Consider the following 22,187-nt stretch of genomic DNA (forward strand, 5'->3'; position numbering starts at 1 on the left):
TTTTTTTGGTTAAGCTGGGTATGTAGGCATAGTATAGCGGCTATAGCCTATAGAAAAAGCAAAGATCCATTTGGGATAAGACATTGTTACTTTTGTAGATTGTAGACCTATACTTCTTGTTGTCTGACTAACTTGGATACTAATCTATTCTATCAGTGATAGTATCACTCAGTATCATACTATACTACACCCACTAGAGTCTAGATCTAGATCTAGTAGTACTAGTACACACTGTACTGACTCCTGTGACTGTACTAAGTAGTGTAGGCTAGATCTAGACTAGTAGCTTCCTAGATCTAGAGGTTATTGTTACGATTCTAGATCTAGTTACTAGATCTAGACTTTACTTAGATCTAGATTTCTAGTTTCTAGAGTCTAGATTCTAGATCTACTGAACTAGAAAGTTTGAGCACAATTGCCGGTGGAATTCTATTCTTCAATTCTACATTCAAGACTCTTATTAATTTATTATCTTATAGGCTGTCTAGACTAGTCTAGATTCAAATTACTTATAACTTAATTAAGCAAGATCTAGAGATTTGCTCTAGTTAAAATTCAATAAATTAACTTGCTTTTTGCTAGTTGGTAGATCTAGATCTATCATATGTCTAGATTTAGATAGAATTCTAGAGATTGTATTTTCTTCGGCTAGATTTTAGTCGAATTGATCTTTTGTTTACAAGGCAGAAGGGAATGTACTCTGAATTTTTATGTAATTTTAAGCTTAAAGCAGTAACGTCCCTTGAAGATCTGACTTGTATTATTGCATATTAAAAATCAACATTAGTCCTTATATTGTTTCAGCGAATTGAAAATAGTAAAGTTCCCCTTACAAACCTGACGGCAAGTGAAGTAGAGCTCGCTTGTTTCTGTGACCTCGGCATATGAAGAGATAGTGTGGTCAGCATTATGCACAGCCGCCTTTACTTTCCTTAACGGGAGTTAGGTACCCATAATAGCTGGGTGGACTCAGGGACAGTCTACTGGCTTGAACCCGGATTCGAACTCGAGAACTGCTCCACGATAAAAATTACATTTTATTTTAGTTAAAAAACCCCACACAATTAGAACTCTAAAATTACATTTCACACCGTGATTGTTAAAATTGTCAAATGACAAAAATGGTTGCAGATTCTATAAGCTCTGAGCTTAAAACTCATCCAAACCCTAACACTTAACATCCAAAATCTTTGCGCCTAAGCATGGTAAGTGGGCTGATGCTCTGTAGAAGTCCCATATCACCCCCCCCCCCCACACACACACACCACACACACACACATACCACAGATCATCAGTCTTTTTAAAAAGACTTTTTCTCCGAACGGGGAAGGTGGGGGGGGGGGGGGAACTTTAAATTGTTGTGGGGGGGGGGGGGTATAAGAGATTAGGGGAAGCCCCCCCCCCCCCCCAGAATTTTTTTTACATAAATACTGTGTTGTTTAATAAAAAATAAACCTCCAAATCTTGTAAAAAAAAAGTATGTTTCGTAATTTTTAATGTGAAGCATATATCTGATTGATACAACTTTTAGACAACCTGGTACTCCAGGCGCCTATGTGGGTCGGGCATGGCCCCATGTCCTCACCACAGCCCAGTTGCTATGGCAACTACGGTTTGACCACGCCCAGGTACTTGTGCAGGACGGTGTCCACCACCTCCAGCGCCCCCTCCGTCGTCCAGACCAGGTTGCCGAACGCGAAGTCGCTGTTGGCCACGTACACCTTGTCCACCAGGGACGGGCGCTGGACTACGGCGATGACGTCATCAAAGTTCCGGCGCGCCCTCCAGGTCGTGGTGCCCCCGGTGTGGGGCGGGAGCGTCCAGATTTTCCCAAGGGCCGATGTGGGCTGCAGCAGGGATTCGTCCTTGACCCCGTAGACCAGCTTGATCTGCTGGAGGATGTGCTGAGAGAGCGCGCGGGAGATGTTCATCCCGCGCCTGCCGTCCTCCTCCCCCACGTTCAGCCGCTCCAGGTCTCTGACGTCATCGCCGTCTGCTGCGCTGGTCACCACGATGTACTTGCCGGAGATTTCGGACCTGCCCATGACGTAGGACATGGTGATGTCAAGGTCGGTGAACCTGGCAACCTCATCGTCCCCCTCCTTCCAGAACGGCTTGTCGAACTCCATGGCAACGACGGCGGCCGGCACCGTGCGGACTGCGTCCAGCGCCTCGGTCACTCTGTCGGTTCTAGATCAACAGGCAGGACAAAAATGGCTTTAGGTAAACAAGGCGAGATCAGGCTAGTAATCAGTTCAAGAATAACTAAACAAATTTAAAAAGTAAAAGATGTAACTGTATTTTTTTGAGTAAACAAAAGATAGTGTTTTTTAGTTATAATTCTAATGATGCTAAACTTTATTTTTATTTTTCGTTTTGTTTTTGGTGGATTATAGTTGGAAAGATATCTGACACTTCAGTTGGAGAAAAAAATTGATATTTGAGATTAAATTTTTTTAACCGGCTGACGTGAACTTACTTGAGCTCTGACCACTGCAGGTGATCCATCGAGTCTTTTGGCAGGGTGAGGATGACCTGTTTGGCACACAGGAACTCTTCTAGACCCTGCGGACACAAGGCTGTGGTCAGACTCTGGCAGGGTCGGGTCGTTTGAAGGTCGGGTCATCTGGGTCGGGTCTTGTGGGTCGGGTCTTCTGGGTTGAGTCTTGTGGGTCGGGTCTTGTGGGTCGGGTCTTGTGGGTCGGGTCTTGTGGGTCTGAACTAGTGGGTCGGGTCGGGTCTTGTGGGTCGGGTCGTGTGGGTCGTGTCTTGTGGGTTGGGTCTTGTGGGTCGGGTCTTGTGGGTCGTGTGGGTTGGGTCTTGTGGGTCGTGTCTTGTGGGTCGGGTCTTGTGGGTCGGGTCTTGTGGGTCGGGTCGTGTGGGTTGGGTCTTGTGGGTCGTGTCTTGTGGGTCGGGTCTTGTGGGTCGGGTCTTGTGGGTCGTGTCTTGTGGGTCGGGTCGTGTGGGTCGTGTCTTGTGGGTTGGGTCTTGTGGGTCGGGTCTTGTGGGTCGGGTCTTGTGGGTCGGGTGGGGTCTTGAGGGTCGGGTCGGGTCTTGTGGGTCGTGTCTTGTGGGTTGGGTCTTGTGGGTCGGGTCTTGTGGGTCGGGTCTTGTGGGTCGTGTCTTGTGGGTCGGGTCGTGTGGGTCGTGTCTTGTGGGTCGGGTCGTGTGGGTCGTGTGGGTTGGGTCTTGTGGGTCGTGTCTTGTGGGTCGGGTCTTGTGGGTCGGGTCTTGTGGGTCGGGTCGTGTGGGTCGGGTCGTGTGGGTTGGGTCTTGTGGGTCGTGTCTTGTGGGTCGGGTCTTGTGGGTCGGGTCTTGTGGGTCGGGTCTTGTGGGTCGGGTCTTGTGGGTCGGGTCGTGTGGGTCGTGTCGTGTGGGTCGTGTCTTGTGGGTCGGGTCGTGTGGGTCGTGTGGGTTGGGTCTTGTGGGTCGGGTCGTGTGGGTCGTGTGGGTTGGGTCTTGTGGGTCGGGTCGTGTGGGTCGTGTGGGTCGTGTCTTGTGGGTCGGGTCGTGTGGGTCGTGTCTTGTGGGTCGGGTCGTGTGGGTTGGGTCTTGTGGGTCGGGTCGTGTGGGTCGTGTCTTGTGGGTCGGGTCGTGTGGGTTGGGTCTTGTGGGTCGGGTCGTGTGGGTCGTGTGGGTTGGGTCTTGTGGGTCGGGTCGTGTGGGTCGTGTGGGTTGGGTCTTGTGGGTCGGGTCGTGTGGGTCGTGTGGGTTGGGTCTTGTGGGTCGGGTCGGGTCGGGTCTTGTGGGTCGGGTCTTGTGGGTCGGGTCTTGTGGGTCGGGTCTTGTGGGTCGGGTCTTGTGGGTCGGGTCGTGTGGGTCGTGTCGTGTGGGTCGTGTGGGTCGTGTGGGTCGTGTGGGTTGGGTCTTGTGGGTCGGGTCGTGTGGGTCGTGTGGGTTGGGTCTTGTGGGTCGGGTCGGGTCGGGTCTTGTGGGTCGGGTCTTGTGGGTCGGGTCTTGTGGGTCGGGTCGTGTGGGTCGGATCTTGAGGGTCGGGTCTTGTGGGTCGGGTCGTGTGGGTCGTGTCTTGTGGGTCGGGTCTTGTGGGTCGGGTGGGGTCTTGAGGGTCGGGTCGGGTCTTGAGGGTCGGGTCTTGTTGGTCGGGTCTTGTGGGTTGGGTGGGGTCTTGTGGGTCGGGTCGGGTCGGGTCTTGAGGGTCGGGTCGTGTGGGTCGGATCTTGAGGGTCGGGTCTTGTGGGTCGGGTCGTGTGGGTCGTGTCTTGTGGGTCGGGTCTTGTGGGTCGGGTGGGGTCTTGAGGGTCGGGTCGGGTCTTGAGGGTCGGGTCTTGTGGGTCGGGTCTTGTGGGTCGGGTGGGGTCTTGAGGGTCGGGTCTTGTGGGTCGGGTCTTGTGGGTCGGGTCTTGTGGGTCGGGTGGGGTCTTGAGGGTCGGGTCGGGTCTTGAGGGTCGGGTCTTGTGGGTCGGGTCTTGTGGGTTGGGTGGGGTCTTGTGGGTCGGGTCGGGTCGGGTCTTGAGGGTCGGGTCGGGTCTTAAAAGGTCGGGTCGGGTCTTGTGGGTCTGGACTTATGGGTCAGGGGTTGTGGTTTATGTATTTTCGGAAGGTATCGTTAGGATTAAGAGTTGTAGTAGAGTTTAGGGCATTTGTTGATGATTGTCGATTATTTCCGTTTGATGTCGGTATATAGTTTAAACGACATATGTATGTATGTGTAAGTATAGCTGTATCTCACCGTCTCCCGAATTCGACCATCGACTGTTTTGGTCTCCTTCAGTTTGAGCAGGTACGTCATGTTAGACAGTCGCTGGATGGCTTCAAGTTTTCTGTTGAAGGTCAGCTTGTTCCTGGTCATCCAGATATTAGAGGGTCAGGGAGTTTATTCATTAAGAGATTATCAGAGAACATGACATTGTCACTAAGGCCTGACATGACATTATCTACTTGTGACTGACAAAACGTACTTACATTTCACTGGCTGCCAAGAAAAGTTTGACCGCTGTCTTAGGGATGGACTGCATGCCGTCCTTCACCTTGTAGAAGGAGGTTGATTCGCTGGAATAACAGGAAAATTGTGTGTACACGTGGAGAAATGGTCGTGTGTACACACGGAGCAATTGTCGTGTGTACACACGGAGCAATTGTCAAGTGTACACACGGAGCAATTGTCAAGTGTACACACGGAGCAATTGTCGCGTGTACACACGGAGCAATTGTCGTGTGTACACACGGAGCAATTGTCGTGTGTTTGTGTAGATACATCTGTCTACAATGTATGGTTGATGATGGATGGATGGGATTACTATAAGGCTAATAGGTGACGTTAACCCTTCATTTCATGTTGTATCAATTTTGATACAAAGTGAAATAACCCCCATTGAATCTACACACATGTTAAAATCTGAGTTTTTAATATGCCATACTCTAGCTTGATCACTTTTGACCCAAATTCATACCCGAAACAGATTATAGGTGTGTTTCGTATCACACAATTCGAGTTTGATTCCGTTTTTTTACACTGGTCGGACAGCTGAGATCGAGGTGTTTTTGAGAAAATAATAAAAATTCACAGGCCGTGTTTTTCTTCTTGAAAAAAATATTCACCAATCTCAGGTGAGTAATTTTACGTAAAAATAAGTTGTTTGCATACTATTTCTTTATATTTGAGCTGATAATGTCCAATTACGGTATGTAACAGTTTTGATACACCATGCAACGGTATGACCATGACATTAGCTGGGACTACTGTGTAGTGACTTTTCTGTAGTATAATAATTAGTTGATAGAACAATTCCTAACATCTAGTAGGTAGACTTTAGTCAACTGTTGGTTCTTACATTAGCTTAGGTTTGTTTTTCTTTCATATTTTTACAATAATAATATGTAAATTATAGAAGAAAAATAGTGTCAAAATCTGTAACAATAGTAACATAGTCAAGCTGTAGACTATTGTATACTAATTTTACTTAGATTTAGCACTTACTCAGTACTATATATATACAGAAGATCAATGTGCTACTATAATAAGCCTATAATAAAGGGTGTACAGTGTAGTGCTGCTATTGAAGACCAAAAAAGGTGTCATAATGTATAACAATAATAATATAGTTTTAGACTGATATTTACTAGCTGCTGCTTAGAATAACTTGCATATAATTCTCTAATCATACTAATTCATACACAGAGACAGTGTTTGGGTCTAATAAGCTTAGAAAGTAGTATAGTAATTATTATGGAAGAAAAATAGTAATAATATTAGGCATAGGCCTACATACTTAGGCTACTTATTATTTACCTCATACCGGTACGCAAACAGTAATAATTACCATAGGCAGTGGTGCTTTACTTATGTTTATAATAGTAATTAAAACTTAATTTATAAATCCATGAAGTTCATGAATGATTAGAGATTGTTTTGGTGCTGACATTGTTTTATTTATTTTTACAGGATCTCTTTTTGTCTAGAGCGAGCGATAAATTTGGTCGCAAAACTGTTCTGAATTAAATAGATGGTAGACCTCAAGGAGAATGTAAATGAAAGTGAAGTTGGTGTTATATTTGATTATTCATCTTATAAAGTTACAATCTAATAACTAGGCCTGTAGTAAATATTGTACTTATTACTTGCAATTATTGTTTTTAAAAAAATGGCATAATAATATTTGAATGACATTCTTGCATATAGTATTATAATAATACTTGCAAATAAAATCCTAATCCTCTAGTATATAAAAAGTAGCAGTGATACATTATTTATATTTAAATTATAATTTAATTTGCGCATGCATGAAGATAATGTAAATAAATCTAGAATAATATATAGTTTCTTTTGTAGTGAATTTTTTGTTTACAGGATGGGTAAAGATTCTCACAAAAGAATTCTGTCTGAAATAGAAACTGCATATTTCTTTGGTCACTAATGTCTAATTATTCATCTATTTATTTACCTGATGTTGAAGGTGTTACTGTAACTGAAATTGAACACTTAGAAAGTGATGTAGAGAGAATAAAGGGATTGGTTCGGAGAAAGTAAAGTGGTAGACTTTATTCTGATATACATTCATAAGCTGTAGGCCTACATTTATAACATGTACATTCATAAGATGTAAGCAGATGCTAGTCCAGCAAAGTGGTTAACTAAAACACATGAATGTTTTCTATTATTTGTGAGGAATAGGAACTGACCAATATAGTTTTTAGTGCAAGGCCTTCCGGCTGTTCAAGATTATTTTATTTCACACCATGGATAAAGACTATCTTAGTATACTGGGTGAAAGGATTTTCTAGATCTACATTGCACAGAGGAATCCAGATAAAGCTTGAAGTCTTTGATATAACAGAAATAAATCAATTCATTGGTTTCTAACAGTCATGTCTCTGGTTTCATTGCATAGGAAAAAGTTCTAATAATGGACAAATATCAGCATTGTAGATATATTCTAATTTCTTTAATATCAACAAGTTTGAGTCATTAAAAACTACTTTGCATTTAAAACAATAACAATTTCAAATTATACTATATAGAGGTCCTGCTGAGCAAAGTGATGCTGCTTATTTCACTGACACAATAAAAAGATGCATGATTACTAAGAAATATGACATAACTGGTAATAGCAATATTGTAAAAAAAATTAAATTACTATCTTGTAAATGAATTTCTGATGCTCCAGATTTGTGATGAATAAGTGTTTTACTCAAATTAATAATTACTCAATAAATTTTCAATGATAAGTAAAAAATATTTTTTTGTCAATTTTAACAAATTTTTACCCACCGTTGCATACTGTATCAAATCTGATACATACTGTTATTTTGCAAAATAAACATTATTTGATAAAATAATTCAATTTCCTCATTATTTATGCTCTCTACACACCTCAGCCCACCTTGTAAGATTTTTTTTTCTCAAAAAGCTTTCACAAAATTAATTCATTACGAAGTATGTAAAACTGTATGCATCTTTAGCCTTTCAAAAACGAAATAATTTAAACTTTTTAGATTTCTAGTGAGCGGGGGACTGTTCTGACCGGAAGTGAGGTCATGCATGTGACCGGAAGTTGCCAGAGACTTACTTGTTGTATTCCAGCTCGTTGGCGAAGATGAGGACAGCGCTAGAGTCTCTGTAGACGGCGTACCTGGTCTTGACGTAGTCCAGGAAGTACTCACGACCCTCGTCACTCGCCACGTAGCTCAAGGCCTCGTCGATGCTGCAGACAGAACAAAATCCGCTTCAGTGCCAGTAACTCAAAGCTAATGATCTACAGAATCCGCTTCAGTGCCAGTAACTGAAAGCTAATGATCTACAGAATCTACTTCAGTGCCAGTAACTGTAAGCTAATGGTCGTTGCTATGAAAGCTGCGATACTGGAGATGATCTAGTTACTATGTTGAGCTCTCTACTCAAAGACGACAATACTCACGTAAGCTCATAAAGGTAACGACCATCCTTGACCTTCAGAAGAAGGATTTGTTCTCTGGGTAGTACATCTTGGTCCCAGTCTGTCAGTTTCTTTAGGTAGTGCCTTTAATTAGTCAAATCATTAGACATATCTATATATGTATATAAATAAATAAATAAATAAATAAATAAATAAATAAATATATATATATATATATATATATATATATATATATATATATATATATATATATATATATATATATATATATATATATATATATATATATATATATGCCAAGATTTATATTAATATATCCATGAATGTCAACTTAAAGTCTCAACGACACATGGGAGTGTGAATTGCCACGTGACAGTCTGACCAGTCACGTGATTGCTTGACCAGTCACGTGATCTCCTGACCTGTTGATTTGTCCCTGGTTGTCCCTCTCCTCCTGGGTCATGTTGTAGGGCAGCCTGACCCCCCTCTGGATGTCCTCCTCTTGGAAAAACTGACCCCTGAGGTAGTAGCTGCTCTTCATCTCTATCGGCCGTCCTGAGGCTATCGGCAGTTGGCCAAGTCCTGGGGACAGACGGTTGTCACGTGATAAGGGTGGGCTCGTCCACTGGATACTGGTGTAAGAGTCAAGTGATTGCATCAGATCTATCCGTTTTTAAACCGTTGCACCAAGAAAGACGCGGGCTAACCTCACTATTTTGACGATTTTGTTTTAAACTTTGTTTGTCTGTCTTTAATTAGATGAAACAATTAGCTTTAATTTACCGATACAAACGGCAGACAAGATGTAATTAATATCGCAATGATGAAACTTACGTAACTAACTGACCAATTTAACATCTTCACCAAATGTATCACATCATCTGGTTTAGACATGAGCTGCTATTTGGTCAAGGGACAAATGACGGTCTTAAGAACAGGTTCCTACATCACGCAGACAACTCGACCACACAGCCCCATACCTACCTAGCTAGTTGACCAGTCAACATTTGACCTAGCTAGTTGACCAGTCAATAACTGACCTAGTTAGTTGACCAACAACTGACCTAGCTAGTTGACCAGTCAACAACTGACCTAGCTAGTTGACCAGTCAACAACTGACCTAGTTAGTTGACCACACTCTAACTCACCTAGCTAGTTAAGCAATAACTGACCTAGATAGTTGACCAGTCAACAACTGACCTAGCTAGTTGACCAGTCAACAGCTGACCTAGCTAGTTGACCAGTCAACAACTGATCTAGCTAGTTGACCAGTCAACAACTGACCTAGCTAGTTGACCAGTCAACAATTGACCTAGCTAGTTGACCAGTCAACAATTGACCTAGCTAGTTGACCAGACAACAACTTACCTATTACATAGCTAGTTAACCAGCAACTGACCTAGCTAGTTGACCAGTCAACATTTGACCTAGCTAGTTGACCAGTCAACAACTGACCTAGCTAGTTGACCAGTCAACAACTGACCTAGTTAGTTGACCAACAACTGACCTAGTTAGTTGACCAGTCAACAACTGACCTAGTTAGTTGACCAGTCAAGAACTGACCTAGTTAGTTGACCAGTCAACAACTGACCTAGTTATTTGACCAGTCAACATTCGACCTAGCTAGTTGACCAGTCAACATTTGACCTAGCTAGTTGACCAATCAACAACTTACCTAGCAAGTTGACCAGACAACAACTGACCTAGTTAACCAACAACTGACCTAGTTAACCAACAACTGACCTAGTTAACCAACAACTGACCTAGTTAACCAACAACTGACCTAGTTAACCAACAACTGACCTAGTTAACCAACAACTGACCTAGTTAACCAACAACTGACCTAGTTAACCAACAACTGACCTAGTTAACCAACAACTGACCTAGTTAACCAACAACTGACCTAGTTAACCAACAACTGACCTAGTTAACCAACAACTGACCTAGTTAACCAACAACTGACCTAGTTAGCCTGCAACTGACCTAGTTAACCAGCAACTGACCTAGTTGACCAACAACTCACCCAGTTCTTGCAGGAGACGAACGACCCTGGAATGGTGAGCAGCGTACACGGTCCTGCCCAGTTCTATGGGGATGTCAGGTGAGTCTGGGAATGCCGTGGTCAAGTGCCGGCCTCCCACCTGTTCGGACATCTCCACCAGTTCAATGACCTGCTGGCTGTCTTTGAGTCTGTAGGCGGCATATGCCCCTGATGCCCCCGCGCCGATGATGGCGATGTCTACCACACGTTGACAGTCATCTGGCAGAAAGATATGACATTTGACATGTGACATGTATAAAGGGATGTGGCATCAAACTGGCATATGAAACGACAAATGAAATTTGACACGTAAAGTGACATGTAATATTGAAAATGACATGTGGATCGAATGTGACACAAATATTGATGATTGTCTGACACCATAAAACAACTGACCCATGACAGTCAGACACCCTAAAAAAACTGACCTATGACAGTCATACACCCTAAAACAACTGACCTTTGACAGTCAGACACCCTAAAACAACTGACCTTTGACAGTCTGACAACATAAAACAACTGACCTATGAGACAGACAACATAAAACAACTGACCTATGACAGTCTGACAACATAAAACAACTGACCTATGAGACAGACAACATAAAACAACTGACCTATGAGACAGACAACATAAAACAACTGACCTATGACAGTCTGACAACATAAAACAACTGACCTATGACAGTCTGACACCATAAAACAACTGACCTGTTTGCCTACTGTTGGGGATACTCTGAGTCAGTGCTAGGCCAATCAGGCCGAAAAGTATCAGGGCTTTCATCTTCCTGGGAAGGTCAATTCAATCTTTTAAACTCCGTTATACAGGGTCAATTCAATGTTTTTTTTACTCCTTTATTTAACTCATTTAACTCATTGTCTTAAAAGGTAAATTACAATTTTAACAAACCGATTACTCTGCTTTAGTTAGCATTTTAAAAAGCAATGTCTTCATCTAAGATAAATGATCTATGACCCCCAAGAAGAGGCAATAATAAGCTAAACAAAAAACACTTAAAATGTTTGATTAGTTTAACAACGACCCCAAATAAAAACGAAACGAAATATAAGCCAGCAAAACGCTAAAATTGAAAAAAAAAAACATTCTATTACATATTACATATTACATAATATATATTACAAGGCTGTTGGAATGGCTGACACATCTTCCAGACGGCACTTGCAGAAGTAAACTGACCTCAGGTAAATACTCACCTTCTGTAAGTCTAGCACCTGTGGCAGACGACAGTGATACAGAATATCTACCACGTGGCAACGAGTGAATAAAAAAACTTGAACAGAACGAAACTTCTAAAATCTAATTTACTTATAGACTCTAGTTACTTACCTAATATCTAATTAACTTATAGACTCTAGTTACTTACAAACGGTTTTAGAAAACTTGCTGACACTATTAAAACCTAATTAATGAACGTAAACTTCATTGTCAGGTTTAATTAAGTTTCGAGATAATCAATACAAAATTAGGCAGATGGTTCTCATCCTTATGTTTGTATCTCACATCTCTTTAGCCCAGTATCCTGGTGTGTGCTCTGTATCCTAACATCGTGATGTCACACATCTCTATAGCCCAACATCCTGATGTGTGTGTCTCACATCTCTATCGAACAAGCATGACGATATTGTGGACAAGCCCTACGGTCAGCGTGAGTATTTCAAACAACATGCCATCACAAGCAGTGGCGTAGCGAGGTCGGGTGTCACCCGGTGCGGCACTTAATGGTTTCACCCCCCCCCCCCCCCAGAGGCGTAGCGACCCTTCCCGGGGACAAATTGCAAAATTTCGATTTGCATCCCCCCCCCTCTCAAACTTTCGATTTGCACCCCCCCCCCCCCTCAAATTTTTCTCTATATATTTTGCTATTTTTTGCTTTAGTGTCACCCCCTAAATGGTGTCACCCGGTGCGGTCCGCCCCCCCCCCCCTCGCTACGCCTGTGATCACAAGTCTCTAGTCAACTTGACGCCAAGTTTATCATCGATCGTTAACTGCGTGTTTCAGTGTTCCCATCTCCGTCATGTGGCCAGTACACTTCAGTGTTGAGAATCCCTGGATCATTTTGTCAGGTTAGATCAACACAAACACATTCACCCCCGCATTTGATCAATTCGATCGTGTGTCGGTGAAATACGCATGCGCAAGAACAGCAGTCATGCACAGTGAGGAGGGTTACATCGCTTACTGTATGTCGATTGGTCAACAAAAATCTTGTTAGCTTACACATAGCACTTACTCTGATCAACACGTACGACTAAGAAAATGTCTTAACAAAAACAAGAAAAACAGAATTCTTCTTTGAATTAGTTTACAAAAACTTTTTTTTTTTGAGAAAGGCGTATTGTTCGATTGTTTAGCTGTTCAAAACATTTTCAGTTTTGCTTACCGGAATGACCAATTCCTATCTCTAAACAATATTTACATGTCTCTGTCTAATCTACAGGCATGGGGATATTCTGATCATAACTTAAGCTTTGCTGGGAGCTAGAAACTAATTAAGTGGGTAGAATATATCTTAGAAACTATTGTAGTGGGCATAACATATCATAAACTTAAACTAATGTAGTGGGTGGAATATATACACAACTAATGTAGCAGACAGACCGTACCCTATAGTTCAACTAGTACCTACATCCTAGAGGTGTGATGCTATGTATTCTCCTCAACATTAGCTAAATTGAACTTCTGTGTTGACCTCTTGACCATGTGTGTTGAACTCTTGTGTTGACCTTCTGTGTTGACCTCTTGACCATGTGTGTTGAACTCCTGTGTTGACCTTCTGTGTTGATCTGTTGAACATGTGTGCTACCTGTTGACCTGTTGTCTAGATGTTGATCGTGTGTGTTGACCATCTGTAAAGATCAACAAAGCTGCCCCCCCCCCCCATGGTCAGGTTGGGATAGGTCACACAAGGACTGGGTCGTTGAACAAAAGACATGTTGTACCCAGCCATCACAGATGAGTACTCACGTTCACGTGACTGTACAAAGTTTATGGAGCCATCGAACATACATTGTTACAAATACAAGCTCTGGACATGGAGACAGAAGCAACCGGTTTTTATAAAGAAAAAAAGTTGATATGAGTCTACACGCCTACACTGTCTTGTTCTAACGTAACAAATTTGACGAGTAAGGACGGTGTCTAAATTTAAATGTGTAAAAAACTGAAGAATACGGAAGAACTCTGAAGAAAACCTAACGACTAAGGAAAGAAGACGTGATGTGGCTGTTTAGTGGAACAAACATTTATGAGATGGTTCTCGTCTAAAGTTGAAAGCATTTTAGTTGCATACTTCACAGCCAGTGTATGATTCTGTTTACACGGGTAAGCCACATACGAGAAGCCACTACTCAGAATGAGCCACATACCAACAAGAGTGATGTATGGCTCCTCTAGTAGCACATACCTTCTACTAATATAATGGGCCACATACTAATATGAGCCTCGTGGAGACTTTCTTGCCGGTGTTTACTATTAGCGTATTTCTTAAACTTACAACCCCAAAGGTTATCATCGACTCGACAAAACGTAAGGTATCATTTTACAAATATTGACTGTTAATATGGTACCTCGATTATTACTTCCCTTCAACAACTAAGTTCTGAGTTACAGATTTCACTCCCTTATTTATAAAAAAAAGTCCTGACAAAGACTTATCTTAAATACGCCATGAATATTTTGTTGGATAATTCAGGAATTGTAAAAATATTTGTTGTGATCTATTAAAATCGTATCGGTATTATTTTTCTTCTGTATCTAATTATAGGTATAGCAAGAAATGGATTCACAAACATCGCAGAGATGTATTGTTGGTTAAATCAAAGCATTCAGTATTTTCAACAATTTTTACCATTAGAAAGTTATAGAATTAAGATTCATGTGTCGCATCTTCGAAAATTGTGATCTCAATTTGTCGCTACTAGGTAGACATGATAGCGAATTATTTTTAAAATACTTTGGTATTTGTCTTAGCTAATGAAACAGCAATAGACTGGCTTTGTACATGAATAAATATTTTTTAAATATTTTGAAATATTTCACGTGTTTTAGAACAGAATTTTACAAATTTTGCTAAATTATTTTAAAAATATTTTACAGGAAAAAATATTTATAACAATGCATTTACAATACAAAAAAGAAGGAAAAATAATATATTTATATTTTTTTTATTTTTCATAAAATATCTGAATGAATTATCTCAAGAGGCAAGGCACTAGCTGTCTACTGGAAGTAGGTAGAGATAATGCTCTGGACATCGATGAGACCTCCCTCAGTCCAGGCTTGGCGGGCGCCGAAAGCGATGTCAGGGGTGGCGATGAAGACCTTGTCAACGATGGAGGGGCGCAGGAGAACCTTGCGGACGTCTTCGTAGTTGTAGCCGGCCCTCCAGACGGTGAGACCGCCGGTGTGTGGGGGCAGGGTCCAGATCTTGGAGACTGAGTACACGGGCTGGATCATCTTGTCGCGGCTGACGTCGTACATCTTGCTGAGGATGTCCAGGAGGGTGTCCTTCAGGACCTCGGAGACCTGGTAGACGCCTTGAGCTGAGCCGGAAGTGGAGTTACCCTGGAGGTTGAGCCTCTCAATCTGGCGGACCTGCTCGCCGTAGTTCAGTGAGGCCAGGAGGATGTACTTGTTGTTGGAGGCACCCAAGTCGTGGGCGGAGCCGAGGATGGTGTCGGTGAACTTGACCTTGGCCTTCTCGTTGGCGGTGGCCTGCCAGAAGGGGTAGGTGAAGGTCATGGCGACTTGGACCTGGGGGACTGTTCTGAGAGCCTTCAGGGCCTCCCTGTTCTTGTAGTCTCTGTCAGAGAAACATTGATTTCAATTAATCAACTGCCAAAAATTTCGTTCTCTCAGTATTAGATTGTAAAATTTCAATTAAACAACTGCCAAATATTTCTTCTTCTGAGTTTTAGATTGTAATATTTAAATTAAACAACTGCCAAATATTTCTTCTTCTGAGTTTAGGATTGTAATATTTCAATTAAACAACTGCCAAATATGTCTTCTTCTGAGTTTTAGATAGTAACATTTCAATTAAACAACTGCCAAATATTTAGTCTTCTGAGTTTAGGATTGTAATATTACAATTAAACAACTGCCAAATATTTCTTCTTCTGAGTTTTAGATTGTAATATTTAAATTAAACAACTGCCAAATATTTCTTCTTCTGAGTTTAGGATTGTAATATTTCAATTAAACAACTGCCAAATATGTCTTCTTCTGAGTTTTAGATAGTAATATTTCAATTAAACAACTGCCAAATATTTAGTCTTCTGAGTTTAGGATTGTAATATTACAATTAAACAACTGCCAAATATTTCTTCTTCTGAGTTTTAGATTGTAATATTTCAATTAAACAACTGCCAAATATTTATTCTTCTGAGTTTAGGATTGTAATATTTCAATTAAACAACTGCCAAATATTTCTTCTTCTGAGTTTTAGATTGTAATATTTCAATTAAACAACTGCCAAATATTTATTCTTCTGAGTTTAGGATTGTAATATTTCAATTAAACAACTGCCAAATATTTCTTCTTCTGAGTTTAGGATTGTAATATTTCAATTAAACAACTGCCAAATATTTCTTCTTCTGAGTTTTAGATAGTAATATTTCAATTAAACAACTGCCAAATATTTCTTCTTCTGAGTTTAGGATTGTAATATTTCAATTAAACAACTGCCAAATATTTCTTCTTCTGAGTTTTAGATAGTAATATTTCAATTAAACAACTGCCAAATATTTATTCTTCTGAGTTTAGGATTGTAATATTTCAATTAAACAACTGTCAAATATTTCTTCTTCTGAGTTTAGGATTGTAATATTTCAATTAAACAACTGCCAAATATTTATTCTTCTGAGTTTAGGATTGTAATATTTCAATTAAACAACTGCCAAATATTTCTTCTTCTGAGTTTTAGATAGTAATATCAGAGGGGATCTCATGCAAACCAAATAGATATTGCGTGTCAGCATGTTACTTCCAGATAATTTCAACAAGCATTTCTTGCTGGATTACTTTCAAATACAAACTGCAAAGCAGTAGATGTTTTTTTTTATGTCTCTCCTGGATGGGATGCTGTCAATAGCTAGCGTGGTTTATCTGCCCGAGGGTTTGAACGTGGGACTTTTCAAGTAGCGGTCTGGTTCTCACTCACCCCACCGAACCGTCCCTACTGTCGGAGTTCGAAACTTTCTCGATCGTGTCTCAGAAGTAAATAGTTAAAATAATTTGACATCATGTTTAACGTTTATTTGCCTTTAATGCGTCCTTTTTTGGGTGGCAGTGGGGTGGGGTTGTGGGTGGTGTGGGGTGGGAGGTAAGTCTTACTTGGTGACGAAAAGCTGATAAAAAAGTCTTACTTTGTGACGGACCATTGCAGGTGCTCCAGTGAGTGTTTGGGGATGGCCAGAATGATCTGTTGGGCACACAGGAACTCTTCTGGACCCTGGGGGAGGAGGAAATGTCGGGGGTGAGTCCAGGCATGAAAGTGGTTGTGTGCCGATTGTGTGAGGACTGTTGTTTAGAGTCACTTTGTACCATTTGTTTGAAGAATATTGTTTAGAATATTTTCCTGACGACATTTGTTACTGGAAACATTATTCCAGAACATATGTTTGAAAACTTTTGTCATAATAAAAAAAAAACAACATTTATCAATGAAGAATTGTCGGAAATTGTTTTTGGTTTAAAACGAGTACTCACGAGCTCAAAAGTTCTGCCATCGACAGTCTTGGTCTCCTTGAGTTTCAGGATGTAGGTCATGTTCTGGAATCGCTGGATGGCCTCGACTTTACGGTTGAAGGTCATGACGTTGCTGAGAAAAAGATTCGAGTTCGACAAATTAGTTTCGCTGCTAATCACAAAATGCATCTCAGTTTTTAAACTGCGGCAATTGTTTGCGTCTATAAGCACTCACCGTGGGCTGACATTGGTGAATTTCTCAATCAGTTTCTTGGGGATAGCGTCCATACCTTCCTTGACGCGGTAAAAGGTTGTGTTGTCCCTGAGATTTTACAGTTACAACTTAAATTGTGAGAGGACAAATATGAAACACGTTTTATATTGTTTATTTAAAACAAATTAACCTTATATAAATACGAACCAATGTTTAAATTGACGATGGATTATAAATTTTATTTTAACCGCTGGATAGTGGGTCTTCTATACTTATATGTAAAACACCGTGTCTGCATTCAAGTTAATGCATAATCAATCAATGGCTAATTATAAAAAAACCCACTGAAATAAGCCACACATTATAGCCTTACGGCAATAAAAGAATATTGGTTTGTCACCCAAAGTTTGTTAAGCTTATCTCCGTCACTACCCTAAAGCTGCAACCTTGAACTATCTACAACCTTAAACTATCTGCAACATTGAACTATCTGCAACCTTGACCTATCTACAACCTTGACCTATTAGCAACCTTGACCTATCTGCAACCTTGACCTATCGGGCTCACCTGTTGTAGTCCATCTCAAACCCAAATGGCAGCCAAGCGCTGGCGTCCTCAGACAGGGACCACTTGCCCTTGACGATGGCCTTGAAGAATTCCTTACCCTCGGGGCTGGCGACAAGGTCAAGAGCCTCGTCAAGTCTGCGGAGAATACAATCAGCTGATTGGGGATTGCGGTTCTAAAAAAACGTTCAAAGTTTAATTGAAATGGTAGCGTAGGGTATTTCAGACACGTGACTCCATCTTTTAGACACGTGATTCGATCTTTTAGACACGTGGCTTTTCGTCTGCTACTCACTTGTGCTCGTGCAGTGGGCGGTTGGTCTTGATGACCTTGACTTGCAGGCGCTCTGGCATGGAGAGTTTCTGGGTGAGTTCAAGGCCAGTCAGCTTCTTGTAGTAGTGTCTGTGAAATGGTTTCAAAACAAAAGGTGTCTGTTACATTTTTATTGAATGCTGAAGTTAATGTTTCTTATCATTATAGAATATAAAACAACTTGAAATAAAACATTCTTAAACCTTAATATTTTGTAAACACACTATAAACGAGCTAGCACAATAAAACTGTTTTAAAGGGAAATTGTTTTTTCTGTTCAACGTATATTTTATTTTGCTAAAATTTTAGAATAAAGAATCACAGGAAGTGTGTTATAGCTTCAAAAATATACGTCTTTAAGTGCTTTATTACGTTTAAATGTTTTTATACATGTTTTTATGGATGTTTTTATATATGTTTTTAAAAATGTTTTTATAAATGTTTTCATAAATGATTTTATAAATGTTTTTATAAATGTTTTTACATATGTTTTTAAAACTTTCACCGCAAAAAAAGAGAAACTATTTTTTAAAATTAAATTTGGACAAACTAAAATAAACAACATTTTCGGTCCCCTCATTAATTAAAAAAAATATTTAAACTTAATGTTAGACTAAAAGCTATACGATAGCAGCTAAAAAAGTATTTACTGGACGATTCTGCCCTGGTTCTGCTTCTCCTCTGGGGTGAGGGTGTAGGGCAGCTGGATGCCGCTGATGATCTCCTCCTCCTTGATGTTCTTTCCTCTCAGGAAGTAGCGCCGACTGCCCTGGATGCCGAGAGCCTCAGGGAATTCCAGGGGAGTCAGACCTGTGGGGGGAATTCCAAACTATTTACATACATACACACAGGTATGATCATAGGTAAAGCAACTAAATATTTATGAATATCACAGTATTTTGGTATAAAGTTGACCAGGTCACGTGGGAGTCATAGGATCACTCATCGAGTGTTGGAACTGACCATGTCACAAGGACGTCACTGACCACGTCACAAAGACGTCACGTGTTACGAGAACGTCACTGACCACGTCGCAAAGACGTCACTGACCACGTCACAAAGGCGTCACGTGTTACGAGGACGTCACTGACCACGTCACAATGACGTCACTGACCACGTCACTGACCACGTCACTGACCACGTCACAAGGACGTCACTGACCACCAGTGTTTCTTCCAGACTTTTTTCTCCGGGGGGGCACTTGAAATCTTCGGGGGGGGGGCGGTAAACTTTCTTCGGGGGGGCGGACACTGTTAAAAGTATATATTTTCTATATAAATTATATAAATTTCATTTCGTCCGGGGGGGCGGTAAAAATTTTTCGGGGGGGCTTTGCCCCCCCAAAGAGATGCCTGGAAGAAACTCTGCTGACCACGTGAAGGGGACGTCACTCACCGAGCTCTGGAACAATCTTCTGCATGATGTCGTGGATATCGGCGTAGGCCCTCTGACCGAGCTCAACTGGGACATCCGGGGCGCCGGGCATGTAGGCGGTCAGGTGGCGACCTCCGATGCTGTTGGACATCTCAACCACCTCTACGGCCAGGTTCTTGTCCTTCAGCATGTAGGCGGCGTAGGATCCAGTCGCTCCGGCACCGATGACGGCAACGTCAACATTTCGCTGGCACTGGTCTGTGGAAGGGCAAGGTCAGAGGTAATACTAACAAGGTCAGAGGTCATACTAACAAGGTCAGAGGTCATACTAACAAGGACAGAGGTAATACTAACAAGGGCAGAGGTCACACTAACAAGGACAGAGGTCACACTAACAAGGTCAGAGGTCACACTAACAAGGTCAGAGGTAATAATAACAAGGGCAGAGGTAATACTAACAAGGGCAGAGGTCACACTAACAAGGTCAGAGGTCACACTAACAAGGACAGAGGTCACACTAACAAGGTCAGGTAACACTAAACCAATTGTTAATACATTTCACAAGAAGCTTATCGGGAGACAATAACATCTCCACTTTTAAAGCACAATTTTGTGCATACACAATCAGCACGAACTTTGTGTGTTTTGTTTCGTAAACTTTGAACACGTCGGGCACATTAAAATGATGAGAATAAATCTACTCAGGCGGCCAACAATAACATAACCTTTTAAATGGGATCGTATGGTTAAAACTTTGATCTAATGAATAGATGATAATCACCCGAATTTTCCCCTTTTTGCGCAAAAGGCCTACTCATGGTGTAGAATAGTGTAGATAAAGTAAAGCTAATCAGCCACAATGAGCTGGGTATATGATGGATAATGTGGTCAGCACAAAGCCCAGCCGCCTTTGTTTTCCTAACGTGACAGCTACACATCCAAGTTGGGAGGACTATATCCTCTAGCCCGGGACCCGAACTCGAGGGTTAGTAGTCGTAAGCTAAAAGGTTAGGCCATTCAATATTTGATCCAATCGATAATTGACCAGGTAAATAAAAAGTTCGATGATAACTTTACCTGTGATTCTCCAGTTGGGATCAAGTTGCCCGAAGGCAAGGCCGAAAAGACACAAAAGAATAGTGTACTTCATTATCTGTAGAGAGAAATTAAAAGTGTACTTCATTATCTGTAGAGAGAAATTAAAAGTGTACTTCATTATCTGCAGAGAGAAATTAATAGTGTACTTTGTTATGTGCAGAGAAAAATTAATAGTGTACTTCATTATCTGCAGAGAGAAATTAATAGTGTACTTCATTATCTGCAGAGAGAAATTAAAAGAATAGTGTACTTTATCATCTGAAGAGAAAAATTAAAAGCTAGTACAAGATTGCTGCTAATGTTTAGTGTTGAATTACGGTTCAACCAGAATATTCTATGACAATATTTTATTGCTAAATGAAATAATTCGAAATACTTGGAAATAAAAACCCTAAACACTGGCCCCTACAAACCCCACTCAAGGAAAATCTATAAGGGACACCCGCTGATCTGGAGACCTCAGTCCAGTTCATACACGAAGTTGGGCTTGTTGTTTAAATCCTCCAACATATACTTAATATGGAGAAGAAGAAGAAAAAACCCCCAAACTGCTTATACCCGTTCGTTATACACCAAGCTATTGAGTTCATATTATCTTCAGCAAAACAAGAACTCGTCTTGATTATGCTTTCACATTTAGGATTTGTCCAATCCCAGTTTAAATTACTTGAAAGAAATTTTTTTAGAATCTGCAATACAATACTTATGAAAAACAAGCTTTGGAAGTATATTCCTAACGGGTAATTTCTTTTTGTTTTCATTTTTGGCACAATAAAATTTTATTGGAACTTGGCGTGCAAATATTAGAAGTTGACAGAAAGGCTTGTTATCTGACAGGTAGGCTTACTGTCAGACAAACACGATTTACGCCAGACAGACAAGATTTCTGTCAGACAGAGAGGTCTGCAGTACATCGGACATTGGCGAGACAAATGAATCCACAGCAAGATAGAGACAGGACAGCACTGAGAGAGAGACAGGTAAGCAGTGAGGCAGACAGCATTGAGACAGGATAGCACTAAGACAGGACAGGACAGAGACAGACAGGAACGCAGTGAGACAGGACAGCGCTGAGAGACAGGACAGCACTGAGAAAGAACAGTACTGAGATAAGCAAGACGTGCAAGCACGTGCTAAACAAAGTACTCACGTTTATTCCTGCAGATGGTCAAGCCGCAAAGTCGAACATGGCCTGACGGTCAGAACAGGGGGCTTTTATAGTCTGATGGCCACGAGAGTTAATTAAAATCTCATTAAAATTTTGCTGAAGATTGCAACATTTTCATATTCGTGTTTTATTCGGATATTTGCATGTCGTGATCAAGGATGTAAGATGTTTGGTAAGGGATAATGTGTGGGGTGAGGGGGGTGTTGATGACTTCACCGGGGGAGGAACATGTTTGGTGAGGGAGGGTGGTAATATCGTAAGGTGTACCATACATTTGTTGCTCATGGTTCTGCTGGTTTAAAAAAGACCCTAAACTAAAACGGGAAAATTGGGAAAAAAAAAAAACATTGGT

At 41.2% G+C, this 22,187-nt stretch overlaps 2 protein-coding genes across 3 annotated transcripts; both read right to left on the reverse strand.

Annotated features, from left to right (window-relative positions):
* Positions 1 to 1,478: 1,478 nt before the first annotated feature.
* Positions 1,479 to 11,742, reverse strand: LOC131929983 (aplysianin-A). 2 transcript variants are annotated; one of them, XM_059286370.1, is made up of 10 exons: positions 11,610 to 11,742; positions 11,106 to 11,182; positions 10,378 to 10,614; positions 8,777 to 8,936; positions 8,376 to 8,477; positions 8,028 to 8,162; positions 4,924 to 5,010; positions 4,691 to 4,802; positions 2,480 to 2,565; positions 1,479 to 2,190 (listed from the first exon to the last, which is right to left on the reverse strand). In XM_059286370.1, exons 2-10 carry the CDS (start codon positions 11,176 to 11,178, stop codon positions 1,608 to 1,610), a joined length of 1,575 nt encoding a protein of 524 aa, XP_059142353.1. In that variant the 5' UTR covers positions 11,179 to 11,182; positions 11,610 to 11,742; the 3' UTR covers positions 1,479 to 1,607. The 2 variants fall into 2 exon arrangements, with proteins under 2 accessions (XP_059142353.1, XP_059142354.1); XM_059286371.1 differs by having other exon boundaries at positions 11,536 to 11,695.
* A 2,822-nt stretch (positions 11,743 to 14,564) lies between these two features.
* On the reverse strand, positions 14,565 to 21,926 carry LOC131929977 (L-amino-acid oxidase-like). Its single transcript, XM_059286363.1, has 10 exons — positions 21,818 to 21,926; positions 20,647 to 20,722; positions 19,591 to 19,827; positions 18,846 to 19,005; positions 18,178 to 18,285; positions 17,886 to 18,020; positions 17,340 to 17,426; positions 17,126 to 17,237; positions 16,783 to 16,868; positions 14,565 to 15,218 (listed from the first exon to the last, which is right to left on the reverse strand). Exons 2-10 carry the CDS (start codon positions 20,717 to 20,719, stop codon positions 14,636 to 14,638), a joined length of 1,581 nt encoding a protein of 526 aa, XP_059142346.1. The 5' UTR covers positions 20,720 to 20,722; positions 21,818 to 21,926; the 3' UTR covers positions 14,565 to 14,635.
* Positions 21,927 to 22,187: the final 261 nt, after the last annotated feature.

This window comes from Physella acuta, unplaced genomic scaffold, assembly GCF_028476545.2.
Source record: "Physella acuta isolate Inbredline_101_S28 unplaced genomic scaffold, ASM2847654v3 ptg001700l, whole genome shotgun sequence".
Lineage (NCBI taxonomy): Eukaryota > Metazoa > Mollusca > Gastropoda > Physidae > Physella > Physella acuta.